Source organism: Eumetopias jubatus, unplaced genomic scaffold (genome assembly GCF_037043125.1).
Source record: "Eumetopias jubatus isolate StellerSeaLion01/CBP00866 unplaced genomic scaffold, mEumJub1_p1.0 scaffold_15, whole genome shotgun sequence".
NCBI lineage: Eukaryota > Metazoa > Chordata > Mammalia > Carnivora > Otariidae > Eumetopias > Eumetopias jubatus.
Genome location: NW_028274821.1, coordinates 91,903,902 through 91,929,408, shown reverse-complemented (window position 1 = coordinate 91,929,408; position 25,507 = coordinate 91,903,902). Strand labels below are relative to the sequence as shown.

The 25,507-nt window shown below is 58.7% G+C and overlaps 1 protein-coding gene across 1 annotated transcript in view; it reads left to right on the top strand.

The window, feature by feature from the left end:
* The window catches only part of SARDH (sarcosine dehydrogenase), a 60,914-nt gene that overhangs the window by 22,134 nt on the left and 13,273 nt on the right, over window positions 1-25,507 (top strand). The window contains exons 13-18 of the mRNA XM_028093391.2: window positions 2,560-2,643; window positions 4,870-4,983; window positions 9,946-10,084; window positions 11,946-12,059; window positions 17,674-17,821; window positions 21,638-21,731. Of these exons, the coding sequence (XP_027949192.1) occupies window positions 2,560-2,643; window positions 4,870-4,983; window positions 9,946-10,084; window positions 11,946-12,059; window positions 17,674-17,821; window positions 21,638-21,731 (693 nt within the window). The remainder of the gene's footprint in view (window positions 1-2,559; window positions 2,644-4,869; window positions 4,984-9,945; window positions 10,085-11,945; window positions 12,060-17,673; window positions 17,822-21,637; window positions 21,732-25,507) is intronic.

Genomic DNA, 25,507 nt, shown 5'->3' with positions numbered 1-25,507 from the left:
GTCCCCTGCACCTCCTGGGGAGAGGCCCAAAGATGTCAGTGGGTCCCAGGCTGCCCTGCCTCTTAGCTCAGCTTAGGGGGCCAGCGAGGGTCTCGGGCCCCACAAGGCCTCCTGCTCTCCCCAGCCTGCCAGGGTCTTTATTCACCCTGCACGGATCCTGACGGCTCCGCGGCCTCCCCGGCAAACACGGGGCTTGCTTGGCTGGCCGTGGAAGGAGAAGGGCTCAGAAGGACCACTCAGAAGTGCACAGCTTTACCCAAAGGGCACGCGGCAGGTGCGGGAGCACCCCCTGCCCAGAGAGAAATCTGAATTCACCCACGCTTCCACTTTCCCACATCATCAGCCCTGCTCACTGATGCCTCCCGACCATGGATTGTTTAGAGGAGCCTACGCCCCGCTATTTTCCCTCCTAAGGAAGGTGGCTTCTCCCCAGGTCCACTCGCCTCCATCACTCACTGCGGGGTGATCTTTTGTGTCCTCAGTTGCTGCCCCCTTGGATGTCCAAGGAGGACATTTCTGGAGCGTCACCATTTGGCAGTGTGACCTTCGCCCCTTCTCTGCCTGCTCAGGGTCTGGGTGGTCCACGGGAGGCAACAGGGGCAGCCTGTCCACAGCCTCGGGCTTGCCCATGGACACAGGGCCCTTCCAAACGTGAGAGTGGAGATTATCTTTTTTTCCCCAAACCAAATTTATTTTCAAAGAAATCTGCCACTCTGGAACTTTATTGCGTCCATGTGATATTGTGACTTAGAATAAGAAAGAGGTATAGTCTTTGTCCAGTTCCGTGTCCGGCATGAAGTTCTGAACCCTTGGAACTTCCTCAGTGATGAGAGCCATAAAGGTGCCTTTTGTTATGTTAATGGCATGACTTTGGGCCCAACCTAAGGATGGAGGTTGCATGCCAGCGAACCCAGCTGGATGCTGCATGATTAGGGGACAGGAACTTTCAGTCCCACCCCTGGCCTCTGGGGAGGGAGAGGGGCTGCAGGCTGATTCAGTCAGTCGTGCCTATGTACTGAAGCCTTCCTAAAAACCCCAAAGGAGAGGTGCAGAGAGCTTCCAGGCTGGGGAGTGCGTGGAGATTTGGGCAGAGTGGCACTCGGAGGGGCCCGGAAGCCCCCTGCCCTTCGCCACACCTGGCCCGACGCCCCTCTTGCATCTGGCTGTCCCTGAGCTCTAACCTGCTGCAAACCCCCGGCGATCCAGCGCGTAAAAACCACTCTCGAAGTCTTGTGAGCTGCTCTAGCAAATCAGGCCGGCCCGAGGAGGGGTCCTGACCCACAGCTGTTCGGTCAGGAGTGCCAGTAACAGCCCGGAGTGGGGGGTGGGGGCGGCCCCGTGGGACCAGGCCCCCAACCCAGGGACTCTGATAACGTCCCGGGGTAGACAGTGTCAGAATGGAGCCGGATTCTTGGACACAGTCCTGGTGTCTGAGAATTGCTTGGTGTTGCGGGGGCGGTCCCCGCACACGGGCACGTGTGAATTGGGCCCAGGAAACCAATATAGTCTGTTACATTTTTGTCTTGTGGCAAAGTACACATAACATAAAATTTGCCATTTTAACCATGTTAAAGCACACAATTCAGGGAGATTTAAGGACATTCAGGATGCTGTGTGACCATCACCACCACCTAAAGGAGACCCTGCACCCATGATGCAGGGCTTCCCCATTCTCCCCAACGCCCGCCCTGCCTAGAAAAACCACCCATGGGTTTTTCTGTCTCTGTGGATTTGCCTGTTCTGGACATTTCATGGGAGTGGAGCCATGCAACACGTGACCTTCCTTCCCTCAGCCTGTTGTGTTTGAGGCTGGCCCGTGGTGCATCCCGTGTCAGAACTCCATTGCTCTTGACAGCCGGACCCTGCTCCACCATGCGGGTTCGCCACACTTGTTTACCTGACCCATCGTCAGCCGGCGGACACTTGGGTGGTTTCCACCTGCCAGCTGCTGTGAATATGGGTGTGCAGAGACCCACTGTGTCCCTATTGTCGCTTCTCTTGGGGAACGAGGGGGACCTCAGAAGGAGATTCCTGGTCTGTCCCAGCAGCGGACAACGCAGCACGGGGGGGGGGGGGGCGGGGGCGGGGAGGCTGAGACTGTAGAAACTCCTTTCTCCCAGCTCTGGAGACTGGGAGGCCCAGAGCCAGGTGCCCGCTGCCCGGCTCCAGGTGAGGGCCCTCTGCCTAGCTGCTGGGGGGCTGCCGTCCTGTGTCTGCAAGCCCTCCTGGGATCAGGGCCCCACCCCGTGACCTCACTCCACCCTAACCCCCTCTTCACGGGCCCCATCTCCAAATGCGGTCCCACTGGGGGTTAGGGCTTCAACATAGGCATTTGGGGTCTGCAATTCTGTCCCTAGCAGAAGGTATCTCAGTAGGTTGGGGACTCTTGGAATGGGGCAGGGGGAGCTGGGGGCGGGGCTCTGGGGCAGGCAGGGGGTCCTGGCTCTCAGCACGAGGACCTCTTTGCCCTCTGCTCCCTGGGGGGGGGGGTCACTCATTGCCCTGCATGGGGGTAGTCTGGCCCGGCCTGAAGGGTGCTTGTTCCCCACCCCTACCCAGGAGCTACTTGCACAAGGCTGTGTGTTCCAGGAGCGACAGGGCTGGGAGCGGCCCGGATGGTTTACTCCCCAAGGCACAGCTCCGGTGAGTAGGCACCCGGGCCTGGCCCCCCTCCGTGCCCGTCCCCCACCCCACCCGCCCCTGCTGCCCAAGGTGGGGCCTGTGGGACGGTGAATCATCTTGTGTGCAGGAAGGCTGAGCCCCCTGCAGATCTGCCCGTGAGCACGGAACCCCTCCCCTGCAGATGTCCCCGGGGCTGTCAATCACCGCCTCAGCAGCCAGGCCTTCCAGGGCTCGGAGAAGCCCCTGGGTCCCTGGGAAAGCTGGTGTTCCACAGTGCGGAGGCCGCGCACAAGACACCCCCCCCACCCCGCCCGTGTGTAGGAGAAATTAGTGCATCTTCTCATAATTTTGTTCGTATATTTTTGGCAACTGCAACTGTTATTTTATGTTAGTAGGCGGATTTAGCACCAAATTAGGCATTCCATGTTAGTTTGTAAGTTGGGATTTCACAGCCTCCTGGCCTCTGGGTGCCCTCCTGGGGGCTCCCCAACCACCCCCCCAGTGCCTCCCATGGGCCCGGGGTTGTCAGAAAAGAACCCAAACCATCCTGCTTGTGAAACTCGGGGGCTGGGGTCTGCTGGAGCAGGCACTGTGATGCTTTCAGCCCAGTCGGGGGGATAGTATTGGATCCAGATTTGTGCGAACTGAAATCCCTCTCCGCTGCTGTGTTTTACCAGTCCCCTTCCTGCGCATCCACCTCCCATCTCCATAGCAACCCTCGGCCCAAGGCCAGTCCTAGGGCATCCTGGGGCAAGCGAGGCAGAAGTCAGAGCTCACTAATGCCCAGAGGTCCGTGTCCTCAGGCTCCTTGGTCCTGGCCCCTTCCCCAATCGGCCTATGGAGACCCTTGCTCTCCACCCAGGAGCGCGGAGCTCCCCTTGAGGTCCTACTCAGTGCAAGTACAGACGAACTCATGAGGGTGGAGGAGGCAGGCTCTCTAAGACACTAGGGGCAGCAGCCTGTGCCTCGGAGGCTGAGAGGCTGGGGCCACCAGGGGATAGGATGGGCCTTGAGCAGAGCCCGCTGCATCACAGCTGGCTTGTCCCCGGAAGCCCCTGTCCCCTGGAACCCATGGAGAGCGGAAGACACTGGAGCAGAGATCGGGAACATTCCCTTGAGCTGGAAATGCGCAGGCTCTGCACCCCCTCCCCTGGGAGCCATCCTGGGTGTCTAGGGCACGGGGTGACAAGACGTCCCCCAAATCCCAGATGCCCGGCCAGGCTGCAGCGAGCTGGAATGTCCCTTCTGGGGTCTCAGGGGCCAGTGGGAGCCGCGCCTGCAGGGCAGGGGGAAGACTATCTGCAGAGGCCCCTCCCAGATGCCAGGGCTTGAGTGGGGCTCGGGGCAGCAGAGTGGCCCAGCGCAGTCAGAACCTCACCCTCGGCTCTTGCCTGGGAAGGAGGCTGGGCAGGGCTGGCCGGGCTGCAAGGTGACAGTTGACTGGCTCCCTCAGAAGCAGCAGAGGTGGGGAAGGGCCTCTTGGCTTGTGGGCCTCTCCGCGCCGCTGACAGGTGCAGGACGGGCCAAGGCAAATGGCAGTGGAGGAACCGGCCTCTGGGGCCCACCCGCCACCAGGTCCATGCCAGGCCTGTCAGGTCCTTGCCTGTGACCTAGGGCAAGCTTTAACCTCTCTACCTCAGTTTCCCATCTGTAGAAAGGATCTCCCTCCCTAGAAGCTTGAGGCCCTCGAGCAGGGCGTGGTCCTGATTGCCATGGCAATGGCATTGGGCCCCCAGCCCCGTCACCCTGGTCCTCAGTGGGCTGGTGCCGGGGTCTTATCCTGCTGCCTTAGCCTTGCCTCAAAAGCCCTGATGGTGACCCTGATGTCCCTGGTGACGCCCCCCCCCCCCAGCTTGCCTCCCCATCGGCCCCGTCTCTCCCTTCCCTGAGTCCACCCAACTTCTCCGTCCTCCTGGGCCCCAACCAGCACAGGCCAGACTCTCTCCTGGCACCGGCTCTCAGACGCACCGCCACCACGGCCATTACGGTGTCATCTGTGCAAGGGGTTATGGACGGCCTGAGCCCTGTCCCTCCGCTACCCCTGCAGGCACAACACACCCCTCCAGAGGGCAGCTCGGTGAGGCTGGACCAGATCGTCTGCTCCATCTCTGCCTCTGCGGGCCCAGCTCCGTGCCCGCCAAGCCGCACGTGTGTGTGTGCGCGCGTGCACGGGTGCATGTGGGGAGGGACAGAGGGACCGAGGGGAGGGGGGAGCGGGAGGACCGTGACAAGCGTGTCTTCTCCCAGGTTCTGCAGTACGACTACTACGGGGCCTACGGAAACCAGGCACACGGAGACCATGCCTACGGCCGCCTGCTTGGGGACGAGTACACGTTCGACTTCCCACCGCACCACGACGTGGTCAGTGCCGAGTCCCCTTCCCCCATCCCTGGTGGAGCCAGAGGCTCTTCGGGCTCCATCCTGTCCACCCCCGTGCTGGACTGACTCCGTTTTGAGGAGGAATCTGTGATGTTTTCCCGCCCTCCTCTGTACCAGGGCTTGGCCAGCGGTTAGGCCTGAGGGCAGTATTACTGCTCCCTGTGGCCAGGTGGGCTGGGGCTGGCTCTGTGGCTCCAGGCCAGGCACTGCCCCTCTCTGAGCCTCCATCCCTCCTGCCCTGGAGCTGTTCTGAGGCGAGCTTGTGTGAGACCCTGTGAGTGACTAGCTCCTTCCTCCAGGCCCAGTGTGGTGGGCTTTTTACCTGTGGCTCTCGTAGAGCAGATCCGGGACACAGAGATCCCAGACTGGCCCCTCCAGGGCATAAGCAGAGGAGGGTCTGTGGTCTGGGGTTTGCTTGTGGCCGCTCTGGCTCCGGAAGTGGGCAGGTGAGGCTGGTCAGACGGCAACCCCAGCCACTCATTGCCCCGGCCCGAGTGCCTGGCTCCCAACTCCTGCCAGGGTGGGGGTGACAGTGGGGCCTGGCCACCCACTGCAGTCTGCACCACGCAGAGATGTTCTCATGGGCAGTATCTACAGGAAACAACACCAGCTTCCACGCGGGGCGGCCCAGCCATTTGGTAAAGGGATCACCCAGGAGAACATGGCCCAGCCTGTGTCCTCGTGGCTGCCCCAGGAGAGGGAATGCGGCCTTGGCCGCCCCCTGATGTGGGCGTGAAGTTAAGGCCTCCACCTGTGGGTGCCCGGCCCAGGGCGGCCTGGGAAGCAGTCACGAGGAGGAAGGCAGCCAGCCAGCTTCCTGGGTGTGTGGCCTCTGAAGTCACCTGCGCTGGGATTAACACTGCTGTCGCCACCTTGAAACTCTTCATACTTTTGGAACCAGGGTCCGCGGTTCCATTTTGCACTGGGCCTCACAAATGCTGCAGGTGGTCCCGTGATCTCCCCCAAGCTTGCTCTCCTGGTGAAGGCACCGGAGAAGGGGCTTGGGAAATGGAAGCAGAAGGCGCATGCGTCCGGAAGCTCCTGGAGTCCCTGGCGCTGCCTCTTGGGGCGTGAAGGGGGCTCCGTCTGGCACTTCAGCACCCGCACCGCCGAGGGCCGGCAGGATGTCTGGCCCTCGGGGACGTGGGAGCTCAGAGGGGATGCCAACTTGGCTTGGTGGCTTCATCCAGCCTCCACAAACACGTCTGAACAGTCCCGAAGCATGAAACACGCACTTGTTCTCGGCATTGGCAACCTCCCCAGCCCGGGGAGACGAGAGTCAGTCTGGAGACTGTTTTGGGTTTTGCTCTGCAGCCCCAGCAGCGTCAGCGAGGGTCCCGCAGCGCCTGACGGGTCGCAGGAGCTCCACAGAGGGGAGTGGTGTCTGCAGAGGGGTGGAGGCGCGGCATCGGGGGCTCGGGAGTGGTGCAGCCCGGGTAGGGTGCCAGCCCTCCCGGGGAAGCCCGATCGGGGCCTTGGCCGGTTTCCCTGGTGTAAATACACTCTCCACTCACTCCGATACACCCACGCGGCGCCGCTGGATGGGGAGCTGGGCGAGACGCACAACGCTAGACAGACCTGGCCCCGGGCACGTCTGTGGTCTTCCCACTGGGGAGCCCCCGTCCCCCTGCCGCCAACTTTGTCCCCTCCCCAGATCTTGGAGGGCACTTAGCACGCGCTGAGGTGGCTCGCGGCAGTTTCCTTGTCAGGGATGGTGGACGGACCGCAGGGTGGGAGGAGGTGACACAGGTCCCTGACCCACAGTGAGTGCTTGGTGGGGATAGCTTTGCTGCTCTGGTTTTCTCTTCGGTCATAACAATAAAGTTGGCACCTCTGCTTGGCAGCTGGGTGATGGGTTCAGAGCAAAGAAGCAGGAGTGAGGTGATGGAACACCAAGGAGAAAAACACACGGGTAGCACGGGGCTTGGGGGACCTGGCTGGGGCATCTGTAGACCACCAGCAGGGCTGTTGGGCTCTCTTTTTAAAAAAACAGAACAGCTTTATTGAGATAGAATTCACATACCATACAGCCCATCCCTTTCAAGTGTACAATTCCATGTTTGTTAGTGGACTCCTGGGCAGAGCACGGTCCCCACCATCGGATGCTAGAACACTCTTGTCTACCTGCAGAAGAAATCCCGGCCCGCTAGCCATCACCCCCTGCCCCCTACTCTCTCCCCACCGTGTCCCCACCCACGGGCGGCCACTAAGCTACTTCTGTCCCTACAGATTCACCTCGCTGGGACATTTCAGAGCAGGGGACTCATAACAGTGCGCTGTCTTTCGTGACTGGCTTCTTTCACCCAGCACAGTATTTTCAAGGTCCATCCACGTTCTAGGGCGTACCTGTGTGTCACGACTCCATATTCTGAGAGTATTCCATTACACGGATATACTGCAGTGTGTCCGGTCATCTGTGGATGGACACTCGAGCTGTGTCCACATTTCAGCTGCTGTAAATAGTGTCGCTACGATCGTGTGTGGACTGGGGTCTGTGTGCACCTAGGTTTTCATTTCTCATGGGTGGATACTAGCAGTGTTGGTGTACTAAGGTTTGTATATGGTGTGAGGAAGGGCTCCAACTTCCTTCCTTGCATGTGGCCGTCCAGCTTTGTCAGTACCATGTTTTGAAGATTGTTGCTTCCCCCCACCTTGCCATGGCCTTGGCATTCTTGTGGGGAATCAGTGGACCATAAACATGAGGGCTTATTTCTGGACTGTCAACCAGATTCCAGTGATCTATATGTATATTCTGTGTTAGTGCCCCCTGTCTTGATTACAGTAGTTTTGTAGTGAATCTTTAAGTTGGGAAGTGTGAGTTTCCCAGCTTTGTTCTTTTTTCTCAAAATTGTTTTAAGTGGTCTGCGTCCCTTGCATTTCTGTATGCATTTTAGGCTCGGTTTGTCAATTTCTGCCAAGAAGCCAGCTGCAGTTTTAATGGGGATTGTGTGGAATCTGGATCAATTTGGAGAGCATTGCCATCTTAGCACTAGTCAAGTCTTCATTATGTAAACATGGGATGTCTTTCCATTCATTTAGGTCTTCTGCTGTTTCTTTCAAAAAATATTTGCCAAGTGTTTAGAGTACAAGTTTTGCACTTCTTTTGTTAAATTTATTCTTGAGTATCTATACATTCTTTTTGATGGTGTTAAGTGGAATCATTTTCTTAATTTCATTTTTGATTGTCCGCCGTCAGTGAGATGAAAAACAAAACAATAGTTTTTATTTGTCTGTTGTACATTGACCTTGTATCCTGCTGTCTTGTTGAACTATTTTGTCAGTTGTAATAGTTTTTTGGTGGGTTCCTAGGATTTTCTATATGCAGGATCATGTCATCTGCAAATAGAGGTCATTTTATTCGTCTTTTCCAAGCTTTATGCTGTTTATTACTTTTTCTTGCCTAATCGCTGCCCTGGTTAGAACCTCCAGTACGCTGCTGAGTAGCAGAGCAAACAGCTGTCTTGTTTCTGATCTTAGGAGGAACATTTTCAGTCTTTCCCTGCTATAGTAAAACGTCAGCTGTGGAATTTTTGCACATGCTTTTAATCCGGTCTAGGAAGTTCCTTCCTATTCCTAGTTTATTGAATATGTTTATGATGAAAGGTGTTGGATTCTATCAGATACTTTCTCGGCATTTATAGGGATGATCACATAGTTTCTGTTTTGGGTTCTATTAGTATGGTGCATTCCATCAATTGATCCGGGGATGCCCAACCAACCTCCCATTCCCAGGAGAAATCCCTCTTGATCATGGTGTGTATTCCTTTTTACGTGTTGTTGGATTTGGTTCGCTAGTATTTTGCTGAGGGCATTTGTATGTATTTTCATGAGGGATAGCGGCCTCCTTTTCTTGCGAGTCTTTGGTGGTCTTTGTCTGATTTTGGCAGTAGGGTGATGCTGGCCTCATGGAACAAGTATTTCCTACTCTTCTAGTCTTTTGAGTTTTGCAAAGACTTGGTGTTAATTCTTCTTCTAATGTTTGATAGAATTCACCAGCGAAGCCTTCTGGGTCAGGGATTTTCTTTATAGAGAGTTTTAAATTACCAACCCAATCTCTTTTTGTTATGGGTCTATTCAGATTTTCTGTTTCTTCTTTAGCTTTAGTTACTTGTGTCTTTCTAGGAGCTTGTCCATTTCCTGTCTCGTGTGTTGTCGGATGGGTACGTGTGGTATCCCCTTAGAATCCTTTTACTTCTGTAGGGTGGGTGGTGTTCCCTCTTTCGGTCCCGATTTAGAACTTTTGAGTCCTCTCTCTCGTTTTCTTTGTGAGTCTAACTGAAGGTCTGTCGATTTTGTGGATCCTTTCAAAGAACCAACTTTCCTTTGCTGGCTCTCTCAACTTTTCTAGTCCCTATTTCATTTATCTCCATTCCAGTCCCCTATCATGTCTTTCCCTCTGCTTGTTCTGGCTTTAATTCACTCTTTTTCCAGTTTTCTCCAAGGGGGAAGCTGAGGCATCAATCTGAGAACTTCTTCTCCATGGAGGCATTTGCAGGTGTGAGGTCACTGGGAGCACGGCCCTGACTTCGTTCCCTCCATTTCCATGTACCACATTTCCACGGACATCCTTCTCCAAGAATTTTCCAATTCCCCTGTGAATGTTTGCTTTGATCCTTTGGTTATTCAGGAGTGTGCGGGTTAATGTCACTTACATGTGAACTCTCTAATTTTCCTCCTATGATTGACTCCCAATGAAATTCCATTATGGTCCAAGAACATGCTGTGTGTGTTCTTAATCCTTTTGAATGTACTGCCTTTTGTATGGTGTGTGAGCTGCCCTGGAGAGCGTTCCCTATGCTTGAGAAGAATGCGCACGGTGTGCTCCAGCTGGGAGGGGGAAGGGGGCCTCAGAGCAGGTGTGCGGCAAAGAGCCCAGCACCCCATGCTCCAGAGGAGGCACATCTCAGAGCCCTCATGGCATCCCTCCTCCCTGGAACTTTTCAGATCAAGAAGGAGTGTCTGGCCTGCAGAGGGGCCGCTGCTGTGTTCAACATGTCCTACTTCGGCAAGTTCTACCTGGTGGGCTTGGATGCGAGGAAGGCTGCCGACTGGCTCTTCTCTGCTGATGTCAGCCGACCCCCTGGTATGACCTCCAGAGGACCATGCTCCTTTTCCACTCCAGTGCCAGGAAGAACTCCATGGGCACAGCCCTGGGTACCCACCCTGGCAAGCTGACTCTGTCCACTCTGGGCTCCTCTAGCTCGTGGCTCTGCCCCTGAGGCTGGCCCCCATGCCCCTGCATCTAGACCTTTCTGCCCTCATTGCCAAGTCCCAGCCCTTAGGACCCCAGCACCTTCCTCCATCCCTCCTCCCTCCCTCCTTCTCCTTTACGTTGTTCCAGAAAGGATACAAGGCAGCAGGCCTTCGGTAAATGTCTCCTGAGACTGTGGAGCCCATATAGTTACCCCCATAGGAATGCTCTCCCCAAACAGGGTTTCCAGAATTAAACGAAAATACAGGACGCTCAGATAAATTTGAGTCTCAAGTGAAGAAGGAACAATGTTTTGTATAGGTGTGTCCCGTGTAATGTTTGGGATATTCATCTCCTCTACCCTCCACCCACCTGTCCATCCACCTAAAATAACCCACCCGTCCCCATCTGTATCAGTGCCCTGGGGCTGCTGTAACAAAGCACCACAAACTGGGTGGCTTTAAACGATCGAAACGTATTGTCTTACAATTCCAGAGGCTAGAAGTTCATAAGCAAGGAGGCGGCAGGGCTGTGCTCTCTCTTGAGACCACGGGTAGGACACTCAGCAGCCTCTCCAGCTCCTGGTGGGGCCGACAGTCCTCAGGGTTCCTTGGCTGTGGCTCCATCCCTGTAGTCTTCACCCTGATGTCACACAGGCTTCTTTCTCCCTGCCTCATCTTCTTCTTCTACGGACACCAGTCATACTGGGTTAGGGCCCACCATAATGACCATCTTAACGTGATTACATCTGCAAAGCCCTATTTCCAAATAAGGTCACGTTCGTGGGGTTGGGACGTCAACCTATCATTTGGGGGGACACAATTCAGCCCACTACACCATTTCCCCAGCCAACCAACCCAGCTGCCCACTTACCCACGCACCCACACACCCTCTGCTCACCTCCTCTTAAACCTCCTGCCGATCCACACGCTGCCATCTGCCCCCAACCCCGCCCAGCACCCCTCCATCCACTTTCCCCTTCACCCCCTCTTCATTCATCCGTCTGTATGGTCATTTACTCAACAGACGTCAGGAGCCTCTGCTCAGCCAGCACAGGCACGCCAGAGTGAGTGAGACAGGATCCCTGCCTCCTAAGAACTTTCCAGCATGGTGGTGGGTGTGTGGGAGGGCGGGATGAGGGGAGGGAACCCAACCGAGAAGGTTCTGGCCTGCGTGGAGTCTGTGTTTCTGGTGGGGAGCAGGGGTGGTGGGACAAGTTTGCCTCGCTGGCCACGGAGTCCTTCGGGGTGGCTTCGGGGGCAGGGAGGGCGTGGGGGGCCCTCCCTCCTGCCACGGCTGGTGCAGGAGTCAGGAAAGCAGTGGGCTCAGCGAGAGCACGTGTGCGTCCGCCCCTTCCTTCTCCCGGCGCTCACACGGAGCCTTTACCCTCAGGCAGAGGCAGGGGATGAACGGGGCTGGCCGGGTCCTCCAGGATCTCAGGGTATGGACAGACCGCCGTATGGGCAGACGGGCCAGGAGGAGACTGTTAGAACCGCTGGGATGGAAAAGAGTGGAAATATGGAGGGTCCCAGCTTGAGGCATCTCAAGAAGAAAGAAGCTCCACTCTTGATCCTTCCTCCTCAGGGGATGGCAGCGCTGGGGGACCTGCCCATCCCTCTCTGGGCCACGGGATCGTGGTGGCATCACTGTGCGGAGACACCTTTTGAGAGCACCCTGTCACGCTGTCACGCGGTTCTGCAGACTCGTGTGTGCTCAGCGGCTCACATGCTCTGGATCTTCCTCCTGCCCCCAGGCTCGACGGTGTACACCTGCATGCTGAACCACAGGGGTGGCACCGAAAGTGACCTGACTGTCAGCCGCCTGGCCCCCAGCCCCCAGGCCTCTGCCCTGGCCCCTGCCTTTGAAGGTAAGCGATGCCCCGCGGGCTGAGCCGTGCTGTGGCCCGTAGCTGCTGTTGGCGGGCCGGACAGGGAGGGGGTGCGGGCGGCTCGGCCATCACCCGGTGCGCTCGCAGCGGTCAGGGCTGGGGGGACGAGAGGCCTCGGTTCAGGCTGAACTTCGGCTTCGTTCAGGCAGTGATGCTGGGCTCTGAGTACTCCGTGATTATGTCTTTGAACCTGTCCATACCGTGGTGCTTCTGAGCCCACACTGTGGGCGTGCTCGGCTCGTCTGCCCAGAACAGAGTGAGCCAGGGAGAAGGCCATGCCTCCCACTGGGTGATGTTGGCTCCTTTCTGCCACTAGCCTCTATGCGGAATCGACTTTCATCTATGCTGAGCCCCGACTCAGGCTGGGGCAGGTCCTTAGAAGATATGCGGTTCAGTGCTCAAGCTGTTACTGGGCGGCCCTCTGCAGTGCTTTCAGGTTTGCTTGCATGCCTCCAGGGACAGTTAACTCAGTACCTGTCCTCCCTGTCTGCACAGCCGACTGACTGCTGCACTGAGCCAGATCTGCTTCCCATCACTTCAGCTCCCCGCCCCTACCCCCTGGTTCCCGCAGGAGCCATCTCAACTCTAGTCCTGTTAACAGTCTCCGCTAGGGAAGAAGAGAGGTGGCTGAGAGTCTCAGAGAGCAGGAAGCACCCTCCTTCTCCAGGAAGGGGCCCCATTGCCACCACTGAGAGGCTGGATTTGCAGGGGAGAAAGGTGTCGACTGTGCGTGTGGCTGACTGCGCCATCCAGGGCAACGGTCAGTAGGCTGGAAGTGATCGGCCCGTTCTGAGAAGCTGTGGCAGCCCCCTGGCTCCGGGCCTGGCTCTGTGCTGCTGACAAATGCAGCTCACGCTCCGTGGGACTCGGTCAGGGTCCCTGGCACAGGCGGGGGCACTCTGGCCTGGGCACTGGGAGAGGGGGGCGGAGCCAGAAGGAGGCGCGCTTGAGTCAGGAAGGTGCATGACTTCAATACTAGTTCCTGAGCACTCACCGCGTGCGGCCTGTTTGAGGCACCAAGGACGGAGCCAGGAACCCAACCGAGAAGGTTCTGGCCTGCGTGGAGTCTGTGTTTCTGGTGGGGAGCAGGGGTGGTGGGACAAGTTTGCCTCGCTGGCCACGGAGTCCTTCGGGGTGGCTTCGGGGGCAGGGAGGGCGTGGGGGGCCCTCCCTCCTGCCACGGCTGGTGCAGGAGTCAGGAATGCAGTGGGCTCAGCGAGAGCACGTGTGCGTCTGCCCCTTCCTTCTCCCGGCGCTCACACGGAGCCTTTACCCTCAGGCAGAGGCAGGGGATGAACGGGGCTGGCCGGGTCCTCCAGGATCTCAGGGTATGGACAGACCGCCGTATGGGCAGACGGGCCAGGAGGAGACTGTTAGAACCGCTGGGATGGAAAAGAGTGGAAATATGGAGGCTGTGGGAAGTAGCTGAGCCAGGATGAGGAAGGCTTCCTGGAGGAGGTGATGTCTGGCCTGAAAGGGGGCTGGGAAGAGCTGGGTGGAGAGGTCAGCAGGGCTGGAGAAAGGCTGGTGGGAGCTTTGTGTGGCCCTCATCCCCGAGGAGAGGGGAGGCCCTGACACAGACATAGCTTCCATCCTTGCAGAGCGAGTGGAGCTGGGGGTGCAGGGCAGAGGGACCCCAGTGAGGGTGCGGAGGGTCCCTGGAAATCCTGGGCCAGGCCCCGCCACTGACTGACTCTGTGGCCCACGGCTCCGAGCCTCAGTTTCCCCATCTGGGGCATAGGGACCTCGCTGGTGCCCTCCACGGGGAGCTGTAGTGAAAGCACTTTGTAAACTGAGCCACTGCCCAAGGGTGTACCCATGATGTGCCTTTCAAGATGATTCCGGTGGATTCCTGGCCCTGGTCCTTGCCAGGGCTGGGGGAGAGCAGGCTCTGGCGCAGAGGGAAGGGAACGGTGCTGATGCTTCGGGAGGTGTCTTTCCTACACTCTTGGTGCCTCCGAGTTCTCCTGGGCGTGAGGGAGGGAGGGGTCGGCGCTGGGCCTGCCAGTGGAAGTGTGCGTGGTGAGGGAGGCTCGAGGACGCCTGCGTCACATCCTGGGAGGCTCTGGAGGGTGCTGACGGGCCCGGGGACACGGCCAAACACGAGAAAACCGGCGGCGTGCAGACTTTGTTTTATTTTCAGCCTTAAAAACTGTATCGTTCCTGCCATGAATATGCATGTCTGTTCAATATGCGTGTTTCAGATGGGGGTTAATTACACCTGTTACATCAGATCACCATTAAGTCAAGAGGATGAGGTGATTTGTATTCGATCGAGGTTGTGTACAAAGCAGCTGTCGATCCTAAATGTGATCTTGCTTGATCTTTTATATCACAAAAGGAAAACGTGCTCGTAGGAGGCATTTCAACAATACCGAGAAATAGAAAATAAAATCTGCAGCCCCCAGCTCCCCAGCTGGAGGCCGAGCCCCCGGACTCTGTGCCCGCTGACTGCCCTCTCTGCCACGTCTGCTTGAGGGCTGGGCCTGGAGCTGGGCTGACTGTGGCCTCGGGACCAAGGGTCGTCGATGAGGGACAGCTGCCCAGAAAATGCCAGGTCCCCCGGCCACCACCTCTCGGGCACCGGCAGCCCCAGGAACTCGCGTCCTTCAGAGAGTCACAGCGTGTGTCGGGGGCTGGGCCAGAGGACACTGTTGGAATTCCAATGTCCTTTAAGAGTCCTTAGCCCAGGGATGGAGTGGGGGGGCCTTTGGGGGCTGACTTGTCTTTTTGGCTTCTGTCTCCCTTTGTGCTCATCAGTTTTAAGAGAAAAGAGGAAGAGAGGAAACATGATCAAACCTGGCCAGTAGATTTTTTTTTTTTTTATCCAATGGATGCTCTCAACAGCCCTATAGGAGCTGGTGTGCCTCTGCCCATCTTACAGATGAGAAAACAGGCTTAGACAAGAATTGGGGCCAGCGAGTCACAGAACTGCCTCTGGGCCAGGCTGGACTGGTGCCAAGACTTACATGTTCCCCAAGACAGGCTCCTCCTGGGGGTGGGGTAGTGTCCCTGCAAAGTGTGTATGTGGCAGGGATTTGGGGAGCTGCCCTTTCTGCCCAGCCCCATGGTCCAAAGGATGCAAAGGTGCGTGCAGGGTACGGTCCTGGCTGGAGGGAGATTGTGGGGTGGGGACAGGCAAGGGGGCAGGCCACTTGTGGGGAGGTGGTGGAGGTGCTCTGCAGGGTTGGGGTGGGGTAAATGGGCTTCCCAGAGGAGGGGGTGTTTGAGCTGGATCCGGGAAAATGAGAAGAGGCTCGGGTCCTGTGAGGCACTAGTGAGTGGGAGGGCCTGGTGAAGATGTGTCCTGGCCCAAGACTGGAGCCAAGTATGTCAGAACCAAATGCCTTGTGAGGGGGCAGGGGTCCCGGGGCAGGCTCTGACGGGCTGGGGGAACACTTTGAGACCATCCTGGGGGCTGTGGGAGTGAGGGTGGGAGGTGGTGAGGTTGGACTGGCATGGGATTGGGGGCTGGGGCCAGGAGGGGACAGATCCAGCCATCCAAGCCAGAGATGCTGCAGCCCGAAGAGAGCCACAGCCGTGGGCGCGGAGAGAAGGGGCTCAGAGGCGGCTTTGGGATGTGAGGATGAAGGAGACAGCAGGGCCGCGGGTGACCCCAGGGCCTGGCCATTTGCCAAGAAATGCCTGCAGCTCTGCTATTCAGGGAGGGCTTCCTGGAGGCTAAGGCCTCTGAGTTGGATCTGGAGGGGCAATGGGATTAGGGGAGCAGAAGAGCACACAGCACATGGGGTGCCAAGTTCAAGAATGTCCCAGGGCTCACCTGGAGGAGGGGGGCAGGAGGGCAGTGGGGCCCACAGCCCCTGCGTCTGCTCCTTCCCCGGGGGGGCGGGAGAGGGAGGAGGGCCCCAGCACCAGGCTTCCGTTGGTGGCCCCCAGCCCAGCCCAGGAACCTCCAACGAGAGCCCCCACAGGAGGTGCTCTTGGAGAGGCAGAGAGGCCCGGTACCCCTTCATCCCCAGCCCTCGGCCACCAGCGGCACCCTCCCTGGCCAGAGAAGGATAGGGAGGCGTGCCTACTTTTTAATTATGGTGGGGGGCTGTACCACAGCTGTGGGGTAGCCCTTGGGAAGGACCAGAGGAGGGCACTTAGGAGGATTCTCCAGCCTCAGGAGCCCCCCGGCCATCTCCACCAGTGCCCACGAGCTATGCCTGGGTCCGGGGGTGGTGCTGGGCCTGTGCGGGCCCATGCCCAGAGCCAACAGGGTCCGGGGCCGAGAGAAGCAGCTGCCACGCGGTACCCCAGGAAGAGGGTGCCTCCCAGGGCAGAACCAGCTCTGCTCCTGGCTCTGGGCCCCTCCTGGGGGCCCCTCCCATGGTGGCTGTGTCCACCTGGCCCCTGCATTCCCACTGTGCAGATGGAGAAGTGGCCGGGAGCTCCGGGATCGTCCGGTTCCACTGCTCTGAGGCTGGGGACCCTGTCGGAATTAATGAGGAAGGAAGGAAAGAGGCAGGATGCACAGGGAGGTACCAAGACAGCTGAGATGAAGGAGGACCCCACCCCCAGGCCCGCCTCCCCTGGTTCCTCCGGGAGATGGGGGGAAGTGACCAGTGAGAGCCTGCCTGTCCTGGCACAGCACCCCGGCAGATGAGATGTGTCGACCCTCAGTTGCAGGTGAGAGTACCGAGGCTCAGAGGGGCTGTGTGATGGGCCCAAGGCCACACAGCTGTCCCAGGTCCCAGCTCCCCAGGGCAGTGGCTCTCCCAGGACACTGGGCCAAGGCAGGCTGCCCTCCATTCACCCCTACCTGGTGGCAGTGTGGCTCAGGCCATGGACTCAGAGCTGGACAGATTTTCTACCATGTGACCTCCATGAACCTCAGTCTCCTTTTCTGAAACCCTGGGGTGGTGACAAGTGTCAGTCTCCTGGGGGGGAATCAAGGGGATATATTTTTTTAAAGAATTTATTTATTGGAGAGAGAGAGTAAGCGAGAGAGAGAACACGAGCACGGGCAGAGGGAAAGCGAGAAGCAGACTCCCCACTGAGCAGGGAGCCTGATGCGGGGCTCGATCCCAGGCCCCTGGGATCATGACCTGAGCCGAAGGCAGTTGCTTAACGGACTGAGCCACACAGTCACCCTGGGAATCAAGGGGATATTGCCTCTAAAGCTCGGCCCATTACCTGACCCCAGCAAGTCCTGCTATGGCCAAGGGGGGACCCGGAGACCAGGGGCCAGGGGAGTATGGAGTGAAATGAGAGCCAGAGAGGAAAAGAGACTGGTCCACGCCTGCCCAGCACTGATGACAGATGGAGCATCATCCCTGTGGCATGATGGTGTTGGGAGTTCTTCCCCTTTCCTGGATCAGGAGCCCTTTGAGAAGTGGGTGAAAGCCTCAGACTCTCCCAGAAAAGGGCTCCCTTGGCACATGCAGCCCTCGGGGGTCCTTCATCCTGGCCTCCAACCCCAGCCCCCTGCTGAGAAGCCAGGGCCCCCAGGGAGGGTCGCTGTGCTCTGGCTTGTGTTGTTCACTCTCCAGAAAAGAGCAAGTATTTCCTCAACCCAGAGGCCTTGGGCTACGCCTCGCTGCCCCCTCCATCCTGCCGTCCTGCCCTGAGTCCGGTGCTTCTCTTCCAGGGGAGGCCTACTACCTGGCCGTGGGCGGGGCCGTGGCCCAGCACAACTGGGCTCACATCAGCACGGTGCTGCAGGATCAGAAATTCCGGTGCCAGCTCATCGACAGCTCTGAGGACCTGGGCATGATCAGCATCCAGGGCCCAGCCAGGTGAGGAGCCGCGGGATGCACAGCCCCTGGGACCCAGCCCCGGGTTCCTCCAACCGGGTCCTGCGGGCAGAACCACTGCGGGTCCAGAATGGGATGTTCTGGTTCGCTGGGTGATCCGGTGAACCCAGAGGTGCCATGTTGGATAAATCGTTTTCAAAGCACTAGAATACAGAAAAGCCCTTTATGTGAGCGTCAGACTCAACCATACGGCGACTCAGCATCTGAGGGCTCAGGGGTCACAGAAGGGCCTGTGTGTGTGTGTGGGGGGGTGTCTTTGGGTTGCTGACTCAGCCTGGGAGATACTGATGCCATCTCAGAATGGGCACAGCCAGGCTGGGGTTCTACCTGCCACTGGGGCTGAGAATAGTATGGAGCTGAGGCCACTGCCCCCCGGGGCCAAACGCCCCTGTGATCACCTCCAGTGATTGGGCCTGCAGATGGGTGATCCAGTCATTCGTCCATTCTGTATTTGCTGAGCTACATTCCCACCCACGAGGGGCCTGCAAGGTCCTCAGATGCTGGCTGTGCGTGGAGCCACAGAGGGGGCTTAGGCAAAGGGGCGCCCGAGCAGCTGTGCACTTCGGGAAGATCCCTCCAGCTGGGCTTCAGGGAAGGGACTCGGGGGTGGAGGACCAGAGGGGAAGAATGATCGTGTTAACAACCACCAAATGGACACCTGTGATTTGCCAAACCCTGCGCGGGGCTCTCCTGAAACTACGGATGATAGCCCTTGCAGGTGGTTCTAATTGTTCTTGTTCTTTTTGGTGAAGAAACAGAGGCAGAGAGAGGTAGAGATCTTTGCCCAGGGTGGTACAGCTAGTTAGGTGCTCGATCACTGACCCCAGAGCCCGGCGCGCATTGGCGCGGGGGAGACACCTCTTGAGTGGTGGACCCTGCCAGACTGGAGAGTGCAGGCGGAGGCAGGGGAGGAAGGGCACATGTCAAAGGAAGGATGTATTCCCGAAAAATGATGGGAACAGCTGGTTGCCGAGAGGGAAGAGTGGGCCCAAAGCTGCACACTCCGACCCTGCCCTAGGATCCATTTTCCCGGGTGCCTTAGAGATGACCAAGCCTGCAGCTCCCCGGCTGGGTCCTGGACGGGCCAACCGCCCCTCCCAGACTGTGTTGTAGCTGTTTTTGTGTGGGCATTGCTTAGGGGCGCACGGCAGATGGACAGGACCGAGTGCTCGCTGAACGAATGTATAGAATCTGAGTAGGTCATATACTTTAATGTTGATCGGCTTCTGTCAAGTGTTTGACCAACATCCACTAAGAGAACATTTGGGCAAAGCCCTGGAGGAAAAAAATGAGGAATCAAGCTTTGGAGCTCTGGAGGGACGGTGTTCCGGGCAGAGGAAACAGCAGGTGCAAAGGCCCTGTGGCAGGGGTGTGCCCATGTGTCTGAGGAAAAGCAGGGAGGCCAGCTGGGGCAGGGCAGTTGGAGGTGCGCTCGGAGAGCAGAGGAGGTGAGGACCTGTAGGTCCAGGAGCTGTTTCCCTGAGTGAGGGGGACTGAGCAGAGCAGAGACATGGTCGGACTTGGGCTTTAACAGGGTCTTTGATGCCGGGCGGGGGAGGAGGCCAGCAGGTGTGTTAGGAGCCTCAGGGACCAGAGAAGCTGGGACTTCGAGGAGGGAGCATTGAGCTCTGTCCAGGTGGTCAGTGGGTCCAAGTGGGATGAGGACCAGAAACTGACCATTATTTTTGGCAGCGTGGTGCTTCTGGTGGCCTCGAGGGTGGTTTGCAGGGTGGCTGGGTGGGGGCATGTGGAGCCAAGAAGGGAGGAGAGGAACCTGGAGATCCGGTGGTGCGGCTTTCATCTCTCCCTGGGCCAGCCGGCTCCCGTCTGTGGGCGGAATGGGGCCGGGGGTCCTGGCCGGTCCCTGGGGGAGCCTCTGCTCCCTTGTCGCTGCGCCTCAGCTGGCAGTGGGTTATTTTTAGTGTGGGGGAGGCGGGTGGGCAGGGGAGGGAGGGTGCAGGCAGCCAGATCAAGGCAGGGCCCCGGGGGGATGAGCCAGCCTCCTCTGCCTCATTAGAAGCAGCTCCAGGCGGGCGCCGGTGACAGCCATCTCATCCCCCTGATAATTCCTGAACTTCCTGCTCCAGAGTGTCCTGTCCTTCAACAACAGCCTCACGTTCCTGCACGAGGGTCAGCCTTGCCGGCACCACCGGTGGGGCTAGACCTTCGGAGTTGTCCGGTGGGAAGATGGCACCCGGACCATGGGCCATGCTCAGTGACCTGCTGTCCAGTAGAACTCTCTGGAAACGTTCCGTAATTGGGTGGTCCAGTACGGTAGCCACTAAGCTGTAGGTGGCCACTGAACCCTTGACATGTGTCTGGCCAGACTGAATATTTAATTTTAATTCAATTAAACTCAAGTGGCCACGTGTGGCTGGGGGAGACCGGGCAAAAGTGAATGATCACTATCACAGTTTCTCACTGCTGGCTCACAAGAGCCCTGGGAGGAGGCATCCCTGTCCCCGTGGAGGACGGGGTGAGGGCGATAGGTGAGTAAGGGGAGTCAGGACTTGAACCCGCGTCTCTGGCCCATGCCCTCCAGCACCACCTGCTGCCTCCCTGGTGGAGGGATAGCCTCCTGCGCCCCAGCCCGCGTTCCCCAGACCTGTGTGCCCGCCCCGTCAATAGATTGGTGCCCAGAGCTACCCCTAGCGCTGCTGAGCCCCTTCAAACCCTGAGCCGGGGCGGCAGCTCCAGGCTCCTTCCCCTGCAGGCACACAGGCTAGGAAGACACCAGCCGCCCCGGGGCTGCAGAGAGGACATGCTCTTGGAAGACTGGGGATGGGTTCTCTGGGGGCTGGCACCACGTGGGTGCTGGGGGTGTGTGTTACATAAGGCACTGGCAGCCTGCAGCACACTGGGCACCTCGAGCCGGCGTGGGTGGGCAGCTACAGCACCGTGGGGGTGGAATTAGGGTGGGCAGCATTCTGAGCTGCAGAACCTTGCAGCCCCAGCACCCGCTGGTACCCCTGCGCGGGGCTGTCTCCTGCCAACGGAGAGCCCGCCCTGGGGCACAAAGCTGGGCTGTTGTCAATCAGTTCTATTTACCGTGTGCCCTTCTGTGCCAGGCACATTGGGATAGGAGCCCTGTTGTCACAGGGCGCCTGGTTTAGGGAGTGGGGGGCAAGTACAACCCATGTGTGAGAGGTGTGCTGTCAGGAAATGTATCAGAGCTTCACGACCCACATAAAAGGCACCTGACCCGAACTCAGGGAGCCAGGAAGGGCTTCCTGGCCAGAGGTGGCAGCTGAGCCGAGACCTGAAGGATGACAAAGGCTTAAACAGAGGCAGGCGACCTGGGTGTTATGCCAAGGAGTGAACTAAGGCCTCGAGGGAGGCCAGGGGCAAGGGGCCCTGGAAGGTAGGGTTTCCATGGATACTGAGGGCTTTGGGCCCGGCGAGGTCTCAGCCAAACTCTTAAGCCTGATAGCCGGATTCTGTGGGGGGTGGGAGAGCAACCTTTGACTGCGGGGAGCTCACAAACCAGCCTCCTGCCCGTAGGACCTGGGGGCGTTAGACGGCTAGGTCACTGCCCCAGGAGTCATGTCAGTCTGGTCTCCATGCAGGCTGGGTTCACTGTTGTTGTTCCTGGCTTTTTTTTGTGGACTGTATTTCTGGCTTGTGTTCACCTTGGTGTGCTTTTATGAATACCCTTTTGTCAGTCTGCCCTACGAGTTCAGGGACTCATCCTGCTCACTGCTGTATCCCCAGCGTCTTCCTGGCCCAGGGCCTGCACCCAGGAGTGCTCAGCAAGTGTTTGTTGACTGACTGACTAACCGACTTTGTTCCTGTTCACAGCCGGGCCATTCTCCAGGAGGTGCTTGATGCAGACCTGAGCAATGAGGCTTTCCCGTTTTCCACCCACAAGCTGGTGAGGGCCGCCGGGCACCTGGTAGGTACCTCCCGGCTGCCATCTCCTGTGTTGTGGGTGGCGGCAGTGCGGCTGGGGCTCGGACTTGGGAGCCAGTCTGTTGACTTCCCTAAGCCTTTGTCCACCACTGTGAAGTGGGGACTAGACGTTCCCGCCCATAAGCTGTTTGGAGCTCAGAAGGCTGACGGGTCCAAGACAGGCTCCACCCCTCCCCCCGGTACCGTGCCCCGTGCCTGGCACCTGCTGGGGGCCTTGCTCGCAGGCTTCCGCCAGGAAATAGCCTTGGCCTTGCCACCTGCACAGCCACCCGCAGCATCCCCCTCCTCGGAGGCACAGGCCTCTGGACTCAGGGTGATGTGTACTGCCTCCACCACATGGGAAACGGGGCTGGGGACAGCAGAGCCCCGTGCCCTCTGAGGAGGCACCTGCCCTTCCCTAGTGTTCTCCCGCCCCTGCCCGCCCAGCACTGTGGGTGTGGGAGGAGGAGGGGCTGCTCCGTGGGGTGGGGGTGCACAGCCCCCACCCCCAGCCCCAGAAAGTCCAGGTCCTGGGACCCAAGGCTTCTGGAATGGTGGACAATGTCAGGCTCCCTTGGACCCGGCTCCGGCTGGAAGCTTCTTTGGAGACCAGGGGCTGGGGCGGGGCCAGCTCTAGGTCAGCCCGTCCCTTCCCTCCTGGTCCTTGGAGGAAGTTAAGCATCTGATCTCCGTTCTGATTCCCCGAGGCCAAGGGGAGGATCAGATGGTCAAGGTGCCCTCAGCCACCATGTGCCGGGGGCTTGTGGGCACCAGGCGCTGCTCCAAGCACACGGCACGCGCACGGCCCACGTCTTCTTCCCAACGATGTGAAGGTTCCATGACGAGGTTTCTCAGCCTCGGCACTATGGACATTTGGGAAGATACTCTGTATTGGAGGCCGTCCCAGTCCTCGTAGGGTGTTTGGCAGCAACCTTGGCTTCCACCCATTCAATGCCAGGAGCAGCCCCAGCTGTGACAACCAAAAATGTGTCCAGATGGGAACAAGTGTCCCCAGGGCGCAGACTCACCAGAAGGGAACTGCTGCTTGTCTGTGATTATCCCTGTGGTGGTCAGGCTGTCCGCAGTCGTGGCCGGGTGAGATGACCCAGGCCCTGCAGCAGCTCTTGATGTAGGAAACCGAGCTTGGAGAGGGTGAGGGACTGCCCGAGGCCCTCAGCTAACCAAACAGAAAAGCACACAAATACATGTCAATAAAACGGATGTGGCCATCGGGGGCGGGTGGCTGGACAGCTGGGCTGGGGGGCTCCTCTCCTGGTCCACTTCTCCGTGTTCGCTGGGGGTTTGGTGGGGAAAGTGCCAGGGAATGTTGGTGGGGAGGGGGATCCTGGCCCGCGGAGGGGCTGGAGTTCCAGGACCAGCCTGCAACTGAATTTCCTGTTAGCAAATCAACAGTGTGTACTGAGGTCTGCGAGGGGGGCTGCCAGAGAGGGTGGGGGACAAAGGCTGCTCTGGAGCAGGGGAGTACTGGCTGGGCTCTGTTCCTGCCTTCCCTCTCTGGAAGGGGCTAAAGGACAGGAAGCTGGTGGGTGGGGGGGAGGTTCCTCTGTCTAGCTTGCTTCCTGCCTCCTTGGTGCAGAGCTGCCTGCCAGGACCAGAGAGGGTAGGTGTTTTGAGAAAGTGGCACAGCGCGACCCCAGGCCCCGGCCGGCATCCAGCAGGCCCTGACTGCAGCTGGGCCATGAGTCCCCATGGGGACTGGGTTCTGGCTTGCGGAGGTGTGAAGGGGAGTTTGAGAGGCTTGGCATCTGCTTGGCCTGCGTGTGGCTCGGGGGTAGTGGGAGAGAGGACCAGGTGGGAGCACTTCCCTTCCCAGCCCAGGCCGCTCCAACGAGACACCTGGGACGGGACTTGTTCCTGGCCAGGGGGCTCCAGCTGCCTCCTGCCCCTGGGGGCCGGCCCCTCACAGCCCGCCCTGGCCGCCTCCCTAGGCCTGGCCCGTGGTGGTCTGGCGGCACCTTGTCCGGCTAGGCCTGGGAGCCAGGCTGGGTCAGGTCTGGGACCGTGGGGAACCCCTCCCTAGGGTAACAGGTGGCCCAGACACAAGGTGAGGGTGCCCTGAGATGCCTGGGTCGGGGTGCAGGACACCCACGGGGCTGCATCTCCTCACTGTCTCCTCTGGAACAGGCTTCTTGGCTTTGTCAAAGAGTATTTTATTACTCTGTGAACAAATGCTCAGTTTCCAACCATAAGTGTGTGGCGCGGTGGTGAAGCAGGCAGGGGGCCTGGAGGCAGAGCTCACTGACCCCTTCGGGTGCGACCCTTGAGCTCTCCAAGCACAAGATGCCGCAGTCCGGCTGGAGAGATGTTGGCATCACACTGGGAACGTTTGTAAGCCAAGAACAAGGAGATGGAAGCCAAGCCCAGGTTAGCAGTTCAGTGTGCCTCACAGAATCTTCTCTCCCTGATCTCTGTCCATGAAGCTTAAAACAGAAGCAGGACCATCCACAAATACAGTTTGTGCACCCAGCTTTATTCTCTGACAGTGGTTGTAACAGTTTTCTTTTTTTTTTTTTTTTAAGATTTTATTTATTCACTTGAGAGAGCACAAGCAGGGGAGAGGCAGAGGGAGAGGGAGACACGGGCTCCCCGACTGAGCAGGGACTCGATCCCGGGACTCCAGGATCATGACCTGAGCCCAAGGGAGACGCTTAACTGGCTGAGCCACCCAGGTGCCCCAGTTGTAACAGTTTTCTGGTTCCTTTAAATATTCTCTGAGAACCACTTTGAAAACCTGTGTGCTCCTCCCTCAGCTCCTCGAGCAACGCCCGTGCTTAGACATTCCTTGTCCTGGGAATAGCCCAGTGAGGAGCTCCCCGTTGATGGTGGTCCTTTTATGACTCTGATTATTGACCTAAGGCAGATTCCTCAGACCCAGAGACAGGTGTCCCAGGTACACAGTCCTGGCCTTCCGGGTCATTCCATGCGGGGTCCTTGCCCATCATTTGGCATTTTCTGTGTCCTCCCCATGCCCGGTGCTGTCCCAGGCCTTCTGGGGGAGAGTGGGCACAAAAGTACAGAGCTTCCTGAGGCAGGTCCCACCTGCGGGACGGGAGACTGGCACCCTCGGCTCACACTGGGCCAATCCAGGTTCTCACGTGAGCCCTGGCATTCTAGCCTGAACCGCAGGATCCATTCCCAGGGCTCAGCGTCCTCTCCCCACCTCCGCCCTCCCCGATCCCCCACACCCCCCACCTGGCTCTAGAATTAATTCCGGACACGTTGGCTGGTAGCCCCCCAGGTGCCGGGCCCAGAGCTTGACCCGGAGGCTCTGGGGTGGAAGAGGCGGGCTCCTGCCCTCCCCAGGCTCATAGCCTTGCTGTGGGTGGGGGTGGGGGGGCGGGAAGGACTCTGCAGCACGGTGCACCCTGCATCGGGCAGGAACACGTTCACGGGCGGGGGAATAGAGTCTTGGCAAGACAAGTAAATGTGAGAACAACAAGGTGGTGGAGAGGACGTGACTTGGGCCCCTCGGCTGGGCAGTAGTGTGCCTGTGCTGGGTGGGGAGGGGCTCTGCCCTGGGACGGGGTCCCCCATGCCCCTGCCCCCTGGCCCCCTTGGCAGGACCAGAGGAACCCATGCCCCAGGGTGGCCAGCAGAGACTCCTTCCTCTCCCCTGCCCGGCTTAGAAGCACATCGCGGTCCCCTGCAGGGGACCGTGCCCACCAGGGCCAGGGTGACGCCACCTCACTCCTCAGAACAGCCCATCTCCGAACACACGGATTCACCGTCCTGCAGGGTCACGCCTGCGTCCCTGTCCTC